This window comes from Cyprinodon tularosa, unplaced genomic scaffold, assembly GCF_016077235.1.
Source record: "Cyprinodon tularosa strain WSP-4 unplaced genomic scaffold, ASM1607723v1 ctg973, whole genome shotgun sequence".
NCBI classification, from domain to species: domain Eukaryota; kingdom Metazoa; phylum Chordata; class Actinopteri; order Cyprinodontiformes; family Cyprinodontidae; genus Cyprinodon; species Cyprinodon tularosa.
Window position 1 is genome coordinate 328696 of NW_024039755.1, and position 16687 is coordinate 345382.

Genomic DNA, 16687 nt, shown 5'->3' on the forward strand with positions numbered 1-16687 from the left:
TGGTTGTGTGTGCTTTAAACTCATCACCTGGAAAGACATGCTCCACCAGGTAACATACCATGCCCATGACTGTGCCAAGCTGCATGCTCTATCAACCATTGGTTCACTCATGTGGAGCTCCTAAATCACCATCAGCATGGCAAGTCATCACTTAAAGGTTTATGCACAGTACATAGGTAATTCACAGTGACTGTGTTTTGAAAAATCAAAATTGTTTCTTTTATTGCCAAGGCTAGTTGGTTGGTTTGGCTAAATAGCCAATAACACTTAGCTAGTTAGCCATTAGTGGCAGATTAAAAAAAATACTTAATATTTTTGTAACATGTACATTTTCTCTACAAGCTAATCATATTTCTAACGAACTACAAAGAAAGACCAGATATTTGAATCATAATTTAGGTTCATTTGTGAAGTACACATGTTTTCGAAAGATAATGTACTGCATAGAAAGATTTAAAGCATGCCAACCTCTAAAGGAGAGTCAGGTTCATCAAGGATGCTCTTCTCACTTTGCATCCGTTGCATCGTCCCTGAAGTACTGGGATCCATTATGAAGACGTTTTGACTGTAAGCTCCTCCGGATTTATTGTCACTCTTTCTGGAGTCATTTGTTCTGCACACCTCATAGTTGTACACATGTGGTAAAGTTCCGGATCCCAGGGTGTCTGAATAACGTGGTGGATAATAAGGAATCACAGGGAGGTTGGAGTGATACAGGATGCGGGACTGTCTCCATCTGTAGATCTTCACTGATATGATAACCACCAAACATGTAATGAAGAGGAAGGAGACTACAGCCAGAGCCAACACTAAGTAAAATGTTATGTTTGCATTGTACTCCTTATCATGTGAAAATTCAGTGAACTCTGACAGCACATCAGGGAAGCTGTCCGCCACCGCCACGTTAACAATAACTGTAGCTGAACGAGAGGGCTGCCCGTTGTCCTCCACTATAACAGTCAGTCTCTGTTTCACAGCATCTTTATCAGTCACCTGGCGGATTGTTCTTATTTCTCCATTCTGCAAGCCCACTTCAAAAAGCGCTCTGTCTGTAGCTTTCTGTAGTTTATATGAGAGCCAGGCGTTCTGTCCAGAGTCCACATCAACAGCCACCACTTTAGTCACCAGGTAGCCCATATCGGCTGAACGAGGCACCATTTCAGCCACCAGAGAGCCACTAGTCTGGACTGGATATAGAACTTGAGGAGGGTTATCATTTTGGTCCTGAATAAGAATATTAACTGTGACATTACTGCTCAGTGGAGGAGAGCCCCCATCTTGTGCTTTAACACGGAACTGGAATTCTTTGATTTGTTCGTAGTCAAAAGAGCGCACTGCATGGATGATCCCACTGTCAGCACTGACTGACACATACGAGGAGACTGGAACCCCATTAACAGAGGAGTCCTCCAGTATGTAAGAAACACGTGCATTCTGGTTCCAATCAGCGTCTGTGGCTGTTATTGAGAATATAGAGAGACCTGGTTTGTTGTTTTCGACAATGTGGGCTTCATATGAGCTCCTCTCAAAAACAGGCGAGTTGTCATTAACATCAGAGATCTTTAAAGAGAGGGTGACGCTGCTTGAGAGGGAGGGGACTCCTTCGTCATTGCAGATCACTGTGATGATGTACTCAGAGTGCCTTTCTCTGTCTAATTCACTGTCGGTAACTAAACTATAAAAATTGTTGTTTGACGATGTCAAGGAAAATGGTACATCATCATTTATGAAACATTTTGTTTCCCCGTTTTGTCCCGAGTCTTTGTCATCGATGCTCATTACAATTACAACAGTTCTTAAAGTGGAATCCTCTGATATGACACTGGATTGCGACATAATTCTTATTTCCGGGTTGTTATCGTTCGTGTCTTGGACATCAACAATCAATTTGCAAGAGCCCGTGAGTCCTCCTTCATCAGTAGCTAGTAAATCTATTTCATAATTTCTGTATTCTTCATAATCTATATTTCCAATTAACTTAACTTCGCCGTTTTCAGTGTTTACTTCGAACATTTTTCCAACACCGTCTAATGTGTTACTGATCGAATATTTTATTTTACTGTTGGAACCATCATCTGCATCGGAGGCAATGACTGCTGCAACAATGGTACCAGCAGGTGAATTTTCTGAGACTGAAGCTTTGTATATTTTCTGAGAAAAAACGGGGGCATTATCATTAGCGTCTAAAATCCTGATAGCAATCAGCATGGTCCCTGACATCTGTGGCTCTCCTCCATCTATAGCGGTTAACACCAGATTCATCTGATCTTGTTTCTCTCTATCTAAAAGCTTTTGCAGCACCATCTCTACATTTTTTATACCATCGGGGTTACTGTTAAGCTTCAAGGCAAAATTGTCTGTTGGGTTTAAAGTGTAGCTTTTAAGATCATTTATGCCAACATCAGGGTCTGCAGCTCTTTTTAACGCAAATGTTGCACCAATATTCGTCGATTCACTAATTTTAAATTCTAATTCAGTTTTTTCAAATGTTGGTGCATTGTCATTAATATCTTCGATTTGCACTGCAACATTATAAAATTCAATGGGATTTTCTAAAATGATCTGAAAATGCAAAGCACATGGCGTTGCCTTTTTGCAGAGCGCCTCTCTGTCTATTCTCTTTTTCACAAGGAGCACCCCTCGTTCTCTGCTTAGTTCGACGCAGTCGTCGCTATCTCTGGTAAATAATCGTGCTTTACCTGAAGTCAGACGTTTCATTTGTAACCCTAAATCACGAGCAATGTTTCCGATTAAAGATCCTTTTGCCATTTCTTCCGGAATAGTGTAGGAGACATGTCCGAACACAAAGCCGAGGGAAAGCAGATAGACGAACAGCGTTACGTTCCTCATCATTCTAGTCTCAAAGAAAATCCTGGGGTTTATATCCGAAAAGCTTAATCGTACATCCAGTCAAGCATATTTTAATTGATCATCCATGGCATTGGAACAAATATCACTTCAGAAAGAAGGTGTCCGTTTGTAAGATTCGGAAATGGCACGGTCGTTCCTCTCCCTTCGTTCTCCTTTTGTATTGCATCAACATTAGAAAGGAGGTGCTGCTATAAACCTTCATCTTCTTGGACATTATGGTCAACAGCGGCCCTAAGAGTTCAAATGTAATAACTGCAGACATTTTGACTGCAACTAATAATGAGAATACACTGAGACATTTAGTTATAAATATGCCCTGACCTTTGTAGAATTAATGATAAAAATAACGTGTTTACTAAATAAGAGGAAGCTATTAGACATTACAAATCACCTGAAAACATATGCTTTTCAGATGTCGAGTAATGTCACAGTACGTTCAACTTTGTAATCTATCTTATTATTTTTTTAATATAAAATAAAGATGAGTAATATGACGAAAAAGGAAGTGAATAACCAGAAGTCTATGAATTGTACTTCCCGAAAAACAACAGTTCACAAAAGTACAATACGCTTTAAAATGATAAAAAAGAACACAAAACTGTAAAATGAATACAAAGGATATAAGGTGTTCTCCAGTTGGCTGAGTTTAAATGGCAAGGTGTATGGAGTCGGTCCCTGTAAATGACACGGAGGCAGATATCTGGTTTTGTGGTGGATTTAGTGTGATTTTTCTTACATGTACACAAAACAATCTCAGTGGGTAAAAGGTTATGAAGGATGAATGTTAGGAGAAAAAAAAGGAGAAATAACGAGATGTAAACTGCAGTAACAAGAGAAAAAAACTCTCAGGCATATTAAACGCAGGTGTGGTGCGTTCAACAGGATCAGAATGCCTTTGGTGCTTTCATGGGCGTCAGACATAGGAAAGCTCACCGAAAACAAAATAAAAAATAACATGTTCTAATGGAAATAGCTAAACAACATGCGCTTTCTAACAATGACTAAAAATTGCTTTCTAATGTCCTGAAATTCCAGCAAACTCCAACTCCAAAGAAAAAAACAAAAACAAAAAAAGTCTAGATAAATGAATTGTGTTAAAGCAGATTTAAGAAACAACAAATAAAAAGCGCATTGATAAATCATCCATTTAAAAGACAATGAGATTATAATCAAAACAGAACTGTAAAGAATGTATTAAATGGTATGATATATATGTTATACCAGAATAAACCTAAACGAATAAGAACGCACGTTAAAAAAAATAAAATAAATAAAAAATCTCAAAATAAGTGATTCGACAAAAATGTTATTACAGTTTAAAAGACTGTGTATTCTCTGATAAACTGTTGGGAAATACCTTTAAAAAAAGATTTAAAGCATGCTAACCTCTAAAGGAGAATCAGGTTCATCCAGGAAGCTCTTCTCTCTCTGCATCGTCCCTGTAGTACTGGGGTCCATTATCAACACATTCTGGCTATCAGCTCCTCCAAATATATTGTCACTTTTTCTGGTGTCATTTGTTCTGCACACCTCATAATTGTAAACATGTGGCAAGGTTCCGGTTCTCAAAGTGTCCGAGTACCGAGGTGGATAATAAGGGATCACAGGGAGGCTGGAGTGGTATAGGATACGGGACTGTCTCCATCTGTAGATCTTCACTGATATAATAACCACTAAACACGTGATGAAGAGGAAGGAGACCACAGCCAGAGCTAACACTAAGTAAAAAGTCAGGTTTTCGTTGTATTCTTTAGCATGTGGAAAGTCGGTGAATTCAGACATCACTTCAGGGAAGCTGTCAGCCACCACCACGTTAAGAATGACTGTGGCTGAACGAGAAGGGCTGCCCGTTGTCCTCCACTATAACAGCCAGTCTCTGTTTCACAGCATCTTTATCAGTCACCTGACGGATTGTTCTTATTTCTCCATTTTGTAAGCCCACTTCAAACAGCGCCCTGTCTGTAGCTTTCTGTAGTTTAAAGGAGAGCCAGGCGTTCTGTCCAGAGTCCACATCAACAGCCACCACCTTAGTCACCAGGTAGCCCACATCTGCTGAACGAGGCACCATTTCAGCTACTACAGAGCCACCAGTATGGACTGGATAGAGAACCTGAGGGGGGTTATCGTTCTGGTCCTGTATCACTATTTTTACTGTCACATTACTACTGAGTGGAGGGGAGCCTCCGTCCTGAGCTTTGACGCAGAACTGGACATATTTGATCTGCTCGTAGTCAAAGGAGTGTACTGCATTGATGACTCCACTTTCAGCATTAACTGACACATATGAGGAGACTGGAACTCCGTTAACAGAGGAGTCCTCCAGTATGTAAGAAATACGGGCATTCTGGTTCCAGTCAGAGTCAGTGGCTTTTATTGTGAAAATCGAGACACCTGGTGTGTTATTTTCTACAACGTAGGTCTCATATGAGCTCATTTCAAAAACAGGAGGGTTATCATTAACATCAGAAATCTTTAATGAGAGAGTCACGCTGCTTGAGAGGGAGGGGACTCCTTCATCAGCACAGGTCACTGTGATATTATACTCAGAGTGTTTCTCTCTGTCCAACTCGTTGTCTGTAATTAATCTATAGAAATCATTTTCTGATGATTTCAAAATAAACGGGATATCATCATTCAAAAAGCATTTTACAATACCGTTTGTCCCAGAGTCTTTATCCTCAATGCTTATCACTGTCACGACTGTATTTATTTTAACGTCCTCTGTAATAACATTGGACTTCGACATTATTTTTATTTCTGGACTGTTATCATTTCTGTCCTGTACATCGACAAGTAGTTTGCAGGAATCCCTGAGTCCACCTTCATCACTTGCAAGTAAATTGATTTCATAACCTTTTGAGACTTCAAAATCTGTATTTCCTATTAGAACAATTTCACCATTACCTTCGTTTATTTCAAATATATTTCTGACCTCATCGAAAGTGTTTGTAATTTTATATGTAATTTTACTGTTAAAACCTTCATCTGCATCTGACGCTTTGACAGTAGCCACAACCGTTCCTTTAGGTGAATTTTCAATGACAGTAGTTCTGTATGTCTTTTGTGTAAAAACTGGGGCATTATCATTAGCATCCAAAACTGTAATAATAATCAGCATCGTTCCTGACATCTGTGGATCTCCTCCATCTGTAGCAGTTAACACCAGATTGATCTTTGGCTCTTTTTCCCTGTCTAAAGGCTTCTGTAACACCATCTCAATGTTGTTATTTCCATCAGCATTATTGTGCACTTTCAATACAAAATTATCTGTTGGCTTTAAAGTATAGCTTTTTATGTCATTAACTCCGACATCGAGATCTAAAGCTCTTTCCAAGACAAATTTCGCTCCAATCACTGCAGATTCACTAATCTTGAATTTCGTTTCACTTGTCTCAAAAGATGGCGCATTATCATTAATATCCGCAATCTGGATAACAACACTGTAGAATTCGATGGGATTTTCTAAAATAATCTGAAAATGTAACGCGCAAGGTGTCTTTTTTTTGCAGAGGCTCTCTCTGTCAATTCTCTCCTTAACAATAAGAACTCCCTTTTCTGTGTTCAGCTCGACGTAGTCGTTACTGTCTCTGGTAAATATCCGCGCATTTCCAAACGTTAAACGTTTATCTTGTAACCCTAAATCAAGAGCTATATTTCCTATTATGGATCCTTTGGTCATTTCCTCCGGAATAGTGTAAGAAAGCTGCCCGAGCACCGTGCCGATGTAGAGGATGAAGATCAACGCCGTTACTTGCCTCGTCATTGTTCTGTCCCAGTATTGTTCCTCATAAAACCTCGATGATTAAATCAAGCCTTTAAAATCACTTCCGGGCAGAATTTTCATTTCAAACCAGGCATAATCCAAACAAAAGCATCGTTTTCCTCAGGTCGAAAATAATTTCAGCACTGTTGTACATTTCGGTCCTTCCCCGTCGTGTTCTTTTTTCATAATGTGAACGTGTGAGAGGAGATCCTGCTATAAGTGTGCAGCTTATTAAACACTATGGTCAACAGCGGCCCTCTGTGTTTAAAACGAAAAATCGCAGATATCAGTATTTCGTTTTCAGAAAAAAAAGCTAAATAATCAAATGGAATAATCTGTTATCCTTTATGAATGTATAAAAACAGAGGCATTTCCTAATTTTATAGTAGCTTTAACTAAGAATAAATCTACAAAGTGAAAAGAGGAACAACTCTCCTCTGCCGTAGAAACTTGCTCCCCAGCTCCTATATGCTCCTAAAAATCATACTTGTATTCCTACTTATTTTTAGTCAAAAAGCTTTCCAATCATGGAAGTTGAAAATTAAAAGGATGAAATACAGAGGTGTAAACATAAACTTTGGTTCCTGAAAAAAAAAAGAAATATGTGCTTCCATTACATTTATGTGATTGCTACAGTTTTTGTCCAATCATATTTCAGCCTGTGTTTGTTGCTATGTCAGTTAAATCTGCACAGAGCCTTCAGAATCAGCATTGCTGTCTGAACCCACCTTAACAATATTCGTGAGGAACGTTTTCTTCAACCAATCAGATTCCAGATTTCCAAACTGAGCCAGATAGAGGGTCCACCTCTACGTCACAAATGTCTGTCTTCTGATTGGTCGGTTAGAGCAAAACGTTTACACCCAAAATACGATCTGCATTTTAGGTCAGCTTTTGTCAAAAGTTTTTTTCTGGACTCAATGGTTGATACGAAATGGAGATAGTAAGACTTCCCGCACAAAAACAGAGGGATTTATTTTGTCTGTAAATCATCAGCATCTCTGATGAATGTGATATATTTTATTTTAACGCTCTATGCGTTATTTTATCTGGTAATTAGATGCATATTGCATTTAGACAGCTACTGATGTAAATGCTGCAGAGCTGGGGTTAGAGAATAGAGAATTGCCCTTGTCTAAACTGGGCTTCCTGTTTCATTGATCTCTTTATTTATCCTCACGCTACTCTTATTTTCGGTTATACCTGCGCTTTTTATATTTCACTGACATTAACCCTTTGACAGCCAATGTTGTGAAAAATTTTAATTTTATATATATATATATCTATATATCTATAGATATATAGATATATATATCTATATATATATATAAACACATTCTGGGCTTTTACTGCTAAGTTCCCCTCCACAAGAAAGCTACATCAGAGGAGAAGTATGAAAGCAACGGGAGCTATCCATTGTTCTGAAATGGAGAGGACTGGCTACTCAATCCACGCTGTGTCCTACCCATACCCATGAATTCCAATGCATTTCAATTTGATCATTAAAAGCATGTTGAACAACATTATATAGGGTTCTTCTTTAGCTGAACAGGCCTAGATGATGAAAAAAACATAGGCATGTAACTTTGTGCTCCACTAAGCATGTATTAACCCATGTTCTGACATTCAAATTATTAAACCATTTACACTTCAAACGAAAAACTCAAAAACTTTCACTAGTATCTTTTTAAATTCTGTGTAGGATGAACTTTTATAGCTTCAATCTAAGTAAATACTGGCTTATATTTTGTACCCAAACACAAGGATGAGTAATTCTCTCCCATAATGAGTCCTTTTTCAGGTAGTTGGGTTGTTTTTATGAGACTTGGGATGATTTTTTGTGCAACCCATAGACTGTGCCAAAATGTCTTTCAAATCCATCAACCCAACATGTACCAGTTGACCCAGCACCTGGTTGTGTGTGCTTTGAACTCATCACCTGGAAAGACATGCTCCAACAAGTAACAAACCACGCCCATGACTGTGCCAAGCTGCATGCTCTACACACCATTAGCTCACTCATTTGGGGCACCTGACTGAGCATCTGCATGGCAAGACATCAATAAAAGGTTTGTGCACAATGCATATCTAATTCACAGTGCCTGTGTTGTGTAACATATCAAAATGGTGTCTTTTATTGGCAAGGCTAGATGGCTAGCTAGTTGACCACTTAGCTAGTTAGCCACTAGTGGCAAATTCAGAAAAATTCTTTATATTTTAGGAACATGTACATTTTCACCTCAAGCCAATCATATTTCTAACAAACAAAAAAGAAAGTCCAGAGAGAATTGTTTTTGCTTCCCCAACACACATAAGAAAAGTATACTCTAACAAAGAAGAATTAGATGGGGAACAGTGGTAATCAATAAGTGCGCACTGCAAATATCCATTTACAAATGTAGTAAAACAAAAAAGCATTTATAGTAACATCCAGGGGGAGAATTCTTAACTCTGAAATAAGAATTTGAGATTAAAATGTAGGTTCATTTGTTCAGTACAGATGTTTTCAAAGGTAACATACTGTATAGAAAGATGTAAAATATGCCAACCTCTAAAGGCGAATCAGGTTCATCCAGGATGCTCTTCTCACTTTGCATCCGCTGCATTGTCCTTGTAGTACTGGGGTCCATTATCAACACATTCTGGCTATCAGTTCCTCCGAATATATTGTCACTTTTTCTGGTGTCATTTGTCCTGCACACCTCGTAATTGTAAACATGTGGCAAGGTTCCTGTTCCCAAAGTGTCCGAGTACCGCGGTGGATAATAAGGGATCACAGGGAGGTTTGAGTGGTATAGCATGCGAGACTGTCTCCATCTGTAGATCTTCACTGATATAATAACCACCAAACATGTAATGAAGAGAAAGGAGACTACAGCCAGAGCCAACACTAAGTAAAAAGTCAGGTTTTCGTCATATTCTTTAGCATGTGGAAATTCTGTGAATTCAGACATCACTTCAGGGAAGCTGTCTGCCACCGCAATGTTAAGAATGACTGTGGCTGAACGAGAGGGCTGCCCGTTGTCCTCCACTATAACAGTCAGTCTCTGTTTTACAGCATCTTTATCAGTCACCTGACGGATTGTTCTTATTTCTCCATTCTGTAAGCCCACTTCAAACAGCGCTCTGTCTGTAGCTTTCTGCAGTTTATAGGAGAGCCAGGCGTTCTGTCCAGAGTCCACATCAACAGCCACCACCTTAGTCACCAAATAGCCCACATCTGCTGAACGAGGCACCATTTCAGCTACTACAGAGCCACCAGTATGGACTGGATAGAGAACCTGAGGGGGGTTATCGTTCTGGTCCTGTATCACTATTTTTACAGTCACATTGCTACTGAGTGGAGGAGAGCCTCCGTCCTGAGCTTTGATGCAGAACTGGACATATTTGATCTGCTCGTAGTCAAAGGAGTGCACTGCATTGATGACTCCACTTTCAGCATTAACTGACACATATGAGGAGACTGGAACTCCGTTAACAGAGGAGTCCTCCAGTATGTAAGAAATACGGGCATTCTGGTTCCAGTCAGAGTCAGTGGCTTTTATTGTGAAAATCGAGACACCTGGTGTGTTATTTTCTACAACGTAGGTCTCATATGAGCTCATTTCAAAAACAGGAGGGTTATCATTAACATCAGAAATCTTTAAGGAGAGAGTAACGCTGCTTGAGAGGGAGGGGACTCCTTCATCAGCACAGGTCACTGTGATATTATACTCAGAGTGTTTCTCTCTGTCCAACTCGCTGTCCGTTATCAATCTATAGAAATCATTTTCTGATGATTTCAAAATAAACGGGATATCATCATTCAAAAAGCATTTTACAATCCCATTTGTCCCAGAGTCTTTATCCTCAATGCTTATCACTGTCACGACTGTATTTATTTTAACGTCCTCTGTAATAACATTGGACTTCGACATTATTTTTATTTCTGGACTGTTATCATTTCTGTCCTGTACATCGACAAGTAGTTTGCAGGAATCCGTGAGTCCACCTTCATCGCTTGCAAGTAAATTGATTTCATAACTTCTTGAGACTTCAAAATCTGTATTTCCAATTAAAATAACTTCACCATTACCTTCGTTTATTTCAAATATATTTCTGACCTGATCAAAAGTGTTTGTAATTTTATATGTAATTTTACTGTTAAAACCTTCATCTGCATCTGACGCTTTGACAGTAGCCACAACCGTTCCTTTAGGTGAATTTTCAATAACAGTAGCTCTGTATGTCTGTTGTGTAAAAACTGGGGCATTATCATTAGCATCCAAAACTGTAATAACAATCAGCATCGTTCCTGACATCTGTGGTTCTCCTCCATCTGTAGCAGTTAACACCAGATTGATCTTTGGCTTTTTTTCCCTGTCTAAAGGCTTCTGTAACACCATCTCAATGTTGTTATTTCCATCAGCATTATTGTGCAGTTTCAATACAAAATTATCTGTTGGCTTTAAAGTATAGCTTTTTATATCATTAACTCCAACATCGAGATCTAAAGCTCTTTCCAAGACAAATTTGGCACCGATCGCTGCTGATTCACTAATCTTGAATTTCTTTTCACTTGTCTCAAAAGATGGCGCATTATCATTAATATCCGCAATCTGGATAACAACACTGTAGAATTCGATGGGATTTTCTAAAATAATCTGAAAATGTAACGCGCAAGGTGTCCTTTTTTTTGCAGAGGCTCTCTCTGTCAATTCTCTCCTTAACAATAAGAACTCCCTTTTCTGTGTTCAGCTCGACGTAGTCGTTACTGTCTCTGGTAAAGATCCGCGCATTTCCAAACGTTAAACGTTTATCTTGTAACCCTAAATCAAGAGCTATATTTCCTATTATGGATCCTTTGGTCATTTCCTCCGGAATAGTGTAAGAAAGCTGCCCGAGCACCGTGCCGATGTAGAGGATGAAGATCAACGCCGTTACTTGCCTCGTCATTGTTCTGTCCCAGTATTGTTCCTCATAAAACCTCGATGATTGAATCAAGCCTTTAAAATCACCTCCCGGCAGAATTTTCATTTCAAACCAGGCATAATCCAAACAAAAGCATCGTTTTCCTCAGGTCGACAATAATTTCAGCACTATTGTACATTTCGGTCCTTCCCCGTCGTGTTCTTTTTTCATAATGTGAACGTGTGAGAGGAGATGCTGCTATAAGTGTGCAGCTTATTAAACACTATGGTCAACAGCGGCCCTCTGTGTTTAAAACGAAAAATCGCAGATATCAGTATGTAGTATTTTTTTTCAGAATAGAACTAAAATAATCAAATGGAATAATTTGTCAACCTTTTACTAAAGTAGCCTATAACAGTCCAGGCTATTCCTAACTTTTTGTAGCTTTAACGAAGAATAGATCTACTGGGTGAAAAGATGAACAACTCTCCTGCCGTAGAAACTTGCTTCCCAGCTCCTATATGCTACTGTATTCCTTGTTATTTTTAGTCAAAAAGCTTTTCAATGACGGAAGTAAAAAATCAATGCCATGAAAAAAAAAAATTGTAAATATACTTTTTGGTCCCTGAAACAAACAAAAAAAGAAATATGTGCTTCCATTACATTTACGTGATTGCTACAGTTTTTGTCCAATCATATTTCAGCCCGTGTGTGTTGCTATGTCAATCAAATCGTCACAGAGCCTTCAGAATAAGCAGTGCTGTCTGATTTCACCTTAACAATATCCGTGAGGAACGTTTTCTTCAACCAATCAGATTCCAGGTCTGCCCAACTGGGCCAGATAGAGGGCCCACCTTTACGTCAGCATTTTCTGTCTTCTGATTGGTCGGTTAGAGCAAAAACGTTTACAACTCGGTTAAGCTAGAGACGAACTGCATTTTAGATCTGATTTTGTTAAACGTTTTTCTAGCCTCAATGGCTGATACTAAAAAGAGGGATATATTCAGTCTATAAATTATCCCAATCTCTAATGAGTGTGATGTATTTACGTTTCATGCTCAATGCGCTATTTTATCTGGTAATTATATGCGTATTGCATCTGAAAAGCTACTGATGTAAATGCTGCGGAGCTTGGGTTAGAGAGTAAAGGATTGCGGGTATCTTAAATGGTCTTCTTGCTAAATTGATGTCTTTATTTATCTTCACGCTACTCTCACTCCCGGTTATACTCGCGCTTACTATATTAACCCTTTGACACCATTGTTGTAAAAAAAAAAAAACAAAACATTGTAAAAAAAAAAAAATAAAATAAATAAATATATATATATATATATATATATATATATATATATATATATATATATATATATATATATATATATATATATATATATATATATATATATATATATATATATATACTTCTCTAGCTATGACACAACAGGAGACACATTTTGTGCTTTTACAACTTAGTGTTCCTCCACAAGAAAGCTCCATCAGAGGTTCAGTATGAAAGCAACGGGCGCTGTCCATTGTTCTGAAATGAAGAAGACTGGCTATTCAATCCACCCTGTGTCCTACCCATACCGATGAATTCATATGCATTTGAATTTGATAATCAATTATCATATTTTGAACAACATTAAACAGGGTTGTAATTTGAGGATGCAAAACACATAGGCACGTAACTTTTTGCTCCAATCAACATTTCTTAACCCATGTTCTGACAGTCAAATTATTAAACCATTTACATTTAAAATGAAAAACTTTCACTAATGTCTTTTTTAAATTCTGTGTAGGATGAAGTATTATAGCCTCATTCATTAAATAATGATGGGTTATATTTTTCTACCCAAACGCTAGGTTATTTCATTCTCCAACCATAATGAGTTATTGTTAGGGTAGCTGTTTTTTTTATGAGACTTGGGTTTTAATTTCTTTGCCTCACCCAGAGGCTGGGACACATTTTTTTTCCAAATCTATGAAACTACCATGCACCAGTTGACCCAGCACCTGGTTGTGAGTGCTTTGGACTCATCATCTGGAAAAACATGCTCATCTAGGGAACACATCACGCCCATGTCTGTGCCAAGCGGCATGCTCTACCCATCATTGACTAACTCATTTGGAGGACCTAACAGACCATCTGCGTTGCAAGTCATCAATAAAAGGTTTGTGCACAGTGCATATCTAATTCACAGTGTCTGTGTTGTGTAACATACTAAAATTGTGTATTTTATTGCCAAGGCTAGTTGGTTGGTTTGGCTAACTAGCTTGCCACTTAGCTGTTATATGGAAGCACACACACTTGCACTTAGTCTGTTTTATCTTTTGAGGTTTATTAACGGATCTAAGTAAACAGTTCATAATTAACATGGGTGATGGGTTGAATTTATTTTAAGGTTCTTAGCTGGTTCTCCATCAAGCAGGCATATTAACCTGCTGGTTAATTAGTTAGCTAGTATTGACGAGAAAGAATATATGTCTTTTAATGCATCTTAGATCCCTTTAAACCCATTCCATATAAATGCCAATCTTTTAATCAGTTTTCTTAAAGACAAATTCAAGTCTTAGTGTCTTGAGCAGTGAGAATATTTGCAAATTGTTTCCAATAAACTTTCTGATACACCTAAAGATAAAACGAGCTACTTTCAAAACAGCAGATAATGTCTCAGTGCCATATATCTGCTATATATATATATACAGTATATATATATATATATATATATATATATATATATATATATATATATATATATATATATATATATATATATATATATATATATATATATATATATATATATATATATATACAGGTGCTGGTCATAAAATTAGAATATCATGAAAAAGTAGATTGATTTCAGTAATTCCATTTAAAAAGTGAAACTTGTATATTATATTCATACATTACATACAAACTCATATATTTCAGATGTTTATTTTGTTTAATTTTGATGATTACAAATGACAACAAATGAAAATCTCAAATTCATCATATCAGAAAATTAGAATATTACTGAAGACCAATAAAAACAAAGGATTTATAGAAATGTTGGCCAACTGAAAAGTATGAACATGAAAAGTATGAGCATGTACAGCACTCAGTATTTAGTTGGGCCTCCTTTGGCCTGTATTACTGCAGCAATGCGGCGTGGCATGGAGTCGATCAGTCTGTGGCACTGCTCAGGTGTTATGATAGCCCAGGTTGCTCTAATAGTGGCTTTTAGCTCTTCTGAATTGTTGGGTCTGGTGTATTGCATCTTCTTCTTCACAATACCCCATAGATTTTCTATGGGGTTAAGGTCAGGAGAGTTTGCTGGCCAATTAAGAACAGGGATACCATGGTCCTTCAACCAGGTACTGGTAGCTTTGGCACTGTGTGCAGGTGCCAAGTCCTGTTGGAAAATTAAATCTGCATCTCCAAAAAGTTGGTCAGCTGCAGGAAGCATGAAGTGCTCTAAAACTTCCTGGTATGTGGCTGCGTTGACCCTGGACCTCAGAAAACACAATGGACCAACACCAGCAGATGACATGGCACCCCAAACCATCACTGACTGTGGAAACTTTACACTGGACTTCAAGCAACGTGGATGAAGTGCCTCTCTTCTTTTCCTCCAGACTCTGGGACCTTGATTTCCAAAGGAAATGCAAAATTTACTTTCATCAGAGAACATGACTTTGGACCACTCACCAGCAGTCCAGTCCTGTTTCTCTTTAGCCCAGGCAAGACGCTTCTGACGCTGTCTGTGGTTCAAGAGTGGCTTGACACAAGGAATGCGACAGCAGAAACCCATGTCTTTCATACGTCTGTGTGTGGTGGTTCTTGAAGCACTCACTCCAGCTGCAGTCCACTCTTTGTGAATCTCCCCCACATTTTTGAATGGGTTTTGTTTCACAATCCTCTCCAGGGTGCGGTTATCTCTCTTGCTTGTACACTTTTTTCGACCACATCTTTTCCTTCCCTTCGCCTCTCTATTAATGTGCTTGGACACTGAGCTCTGTGAACAGCCAGCCTCTTTAGCGATGACCTTTTGTGTCTTGCCCTCCTTGTGCAAGGTGTCGATGGTCGTCTTTTGGACAACTGTCAAGTCAGCAGTCTTCCCCATGATTGTGTAGCCTATAGAACTAGACTGAAAGACCATTTAAAGGCTTTTGCAGGTGGTTTGAGTTAATTAGCTGATTAGAGTGTGGCACCAGGGGCCATCAATTTTGAACCTTTTCACAATATTCTAATTTTCTGATATGATGAATTTGAGATTTTCATTTGTTGTCATTTGTAATCATCAAAATTAAACAAAATAAACATCTGAAATATATGAGTTTGTATGTAATGTATGAATATAATATACAAGTTTCACTTTTTAAATGGAATTACTGAAATCAATCTACTTTTTCATGATATTCTAATTTTATGACCAGCACCTGTATACCTGTTCATCCAAATGGTTTAGATTAAAACCTTTAGATGATGCTTTATTTGAGAATAATACTACTATACTTTGGTTAAGTTCATGTATTGCTTTACATACGTAAGCAGTGATAATTGTTATAATTATATATTTAGCCCATATAACTGTTCTTTAACTCAAAACAATCATTTGTTCCTTACTCATTCATTTTCACTTTCTCTTTGTTTTTGGTAAAGAACCTCCATGAGGCCAACTCATCCAAACCTCCTCCCTATGTTATTAGACCAGTAGATGAGCATGCATCTTAAGCCTAGCACTACTGCTGGAAAGCCATTGGACCACGACACACTGCTTCTAGCCATCGATGATTGCTTAAAGGCATTTTTATTTACACCTTAAATACCTAAAGCAGTGTGAATATGGGTGGGGATTCCTGCTGTGTGCAGTCTATGAAATGCCAGGAGAGGGGTCTGAACTGGTAAAGTTTCTTCAAACTCGAACGTTTGCTACCAGTGGAGCTAACAAACTCAAGGACAGCTTCTTGCTACCAATTGACTGTTGGCCTGTTGCTCTTCTCACTGTTGTGCATTGTTTTAATGACCCAATTTAAACTGTTCCAACCTTACTGCCTCCTTTTTGTATTGTACATATTAAGTATTAATACATTTCAAAATGATGCCTTGTAAAGATTTCAGTATTGTTTATTGCATAAAACATACATTGCATCACCAAGTTTGACATGTATTTTTTG

At 38.1% G+C, this 16687-nt stretch overlaps 1 protein-coding gene and 1 pseudogene across 19 annotated transcripts in view; both read right to left on the reverse strand.

Moving 5' to 3' along the window:
• Positions 1-16687, reverse strand: part of LOC119776976 (protocadherin gamma-C5-like) — a 124893-nt gene that overhangs the window by 75775 nt on the left and 32431 nt on the right. Inside the window, exon 1 of one of the 19 annotated variants that reach the window (XM_038275679.1) lies at positions 1230-3036. The exons of 14 other annotated variants lie outside the window; for them this stretch is intronic. In XM_038275679.1, coding sequence (XP_038131607.1) covers positions 1230-2853 — 1624 coding nt within the window. In that variant the 5' untranslated portion in view covers positions 2854-3036. Of the gene's footprint in view, positions 1-468; positions 3037-16687 lie in introns of those variants that run through there. 4 more of the 19 variants (XM_038275673.1, XM_038275674.1, XM_038275672.1 and 1 more) reach the window with 4 other exon arrangements.
• Positions 4243-6854, reverse strand: LOC119776984 (annotated as a pseudogene).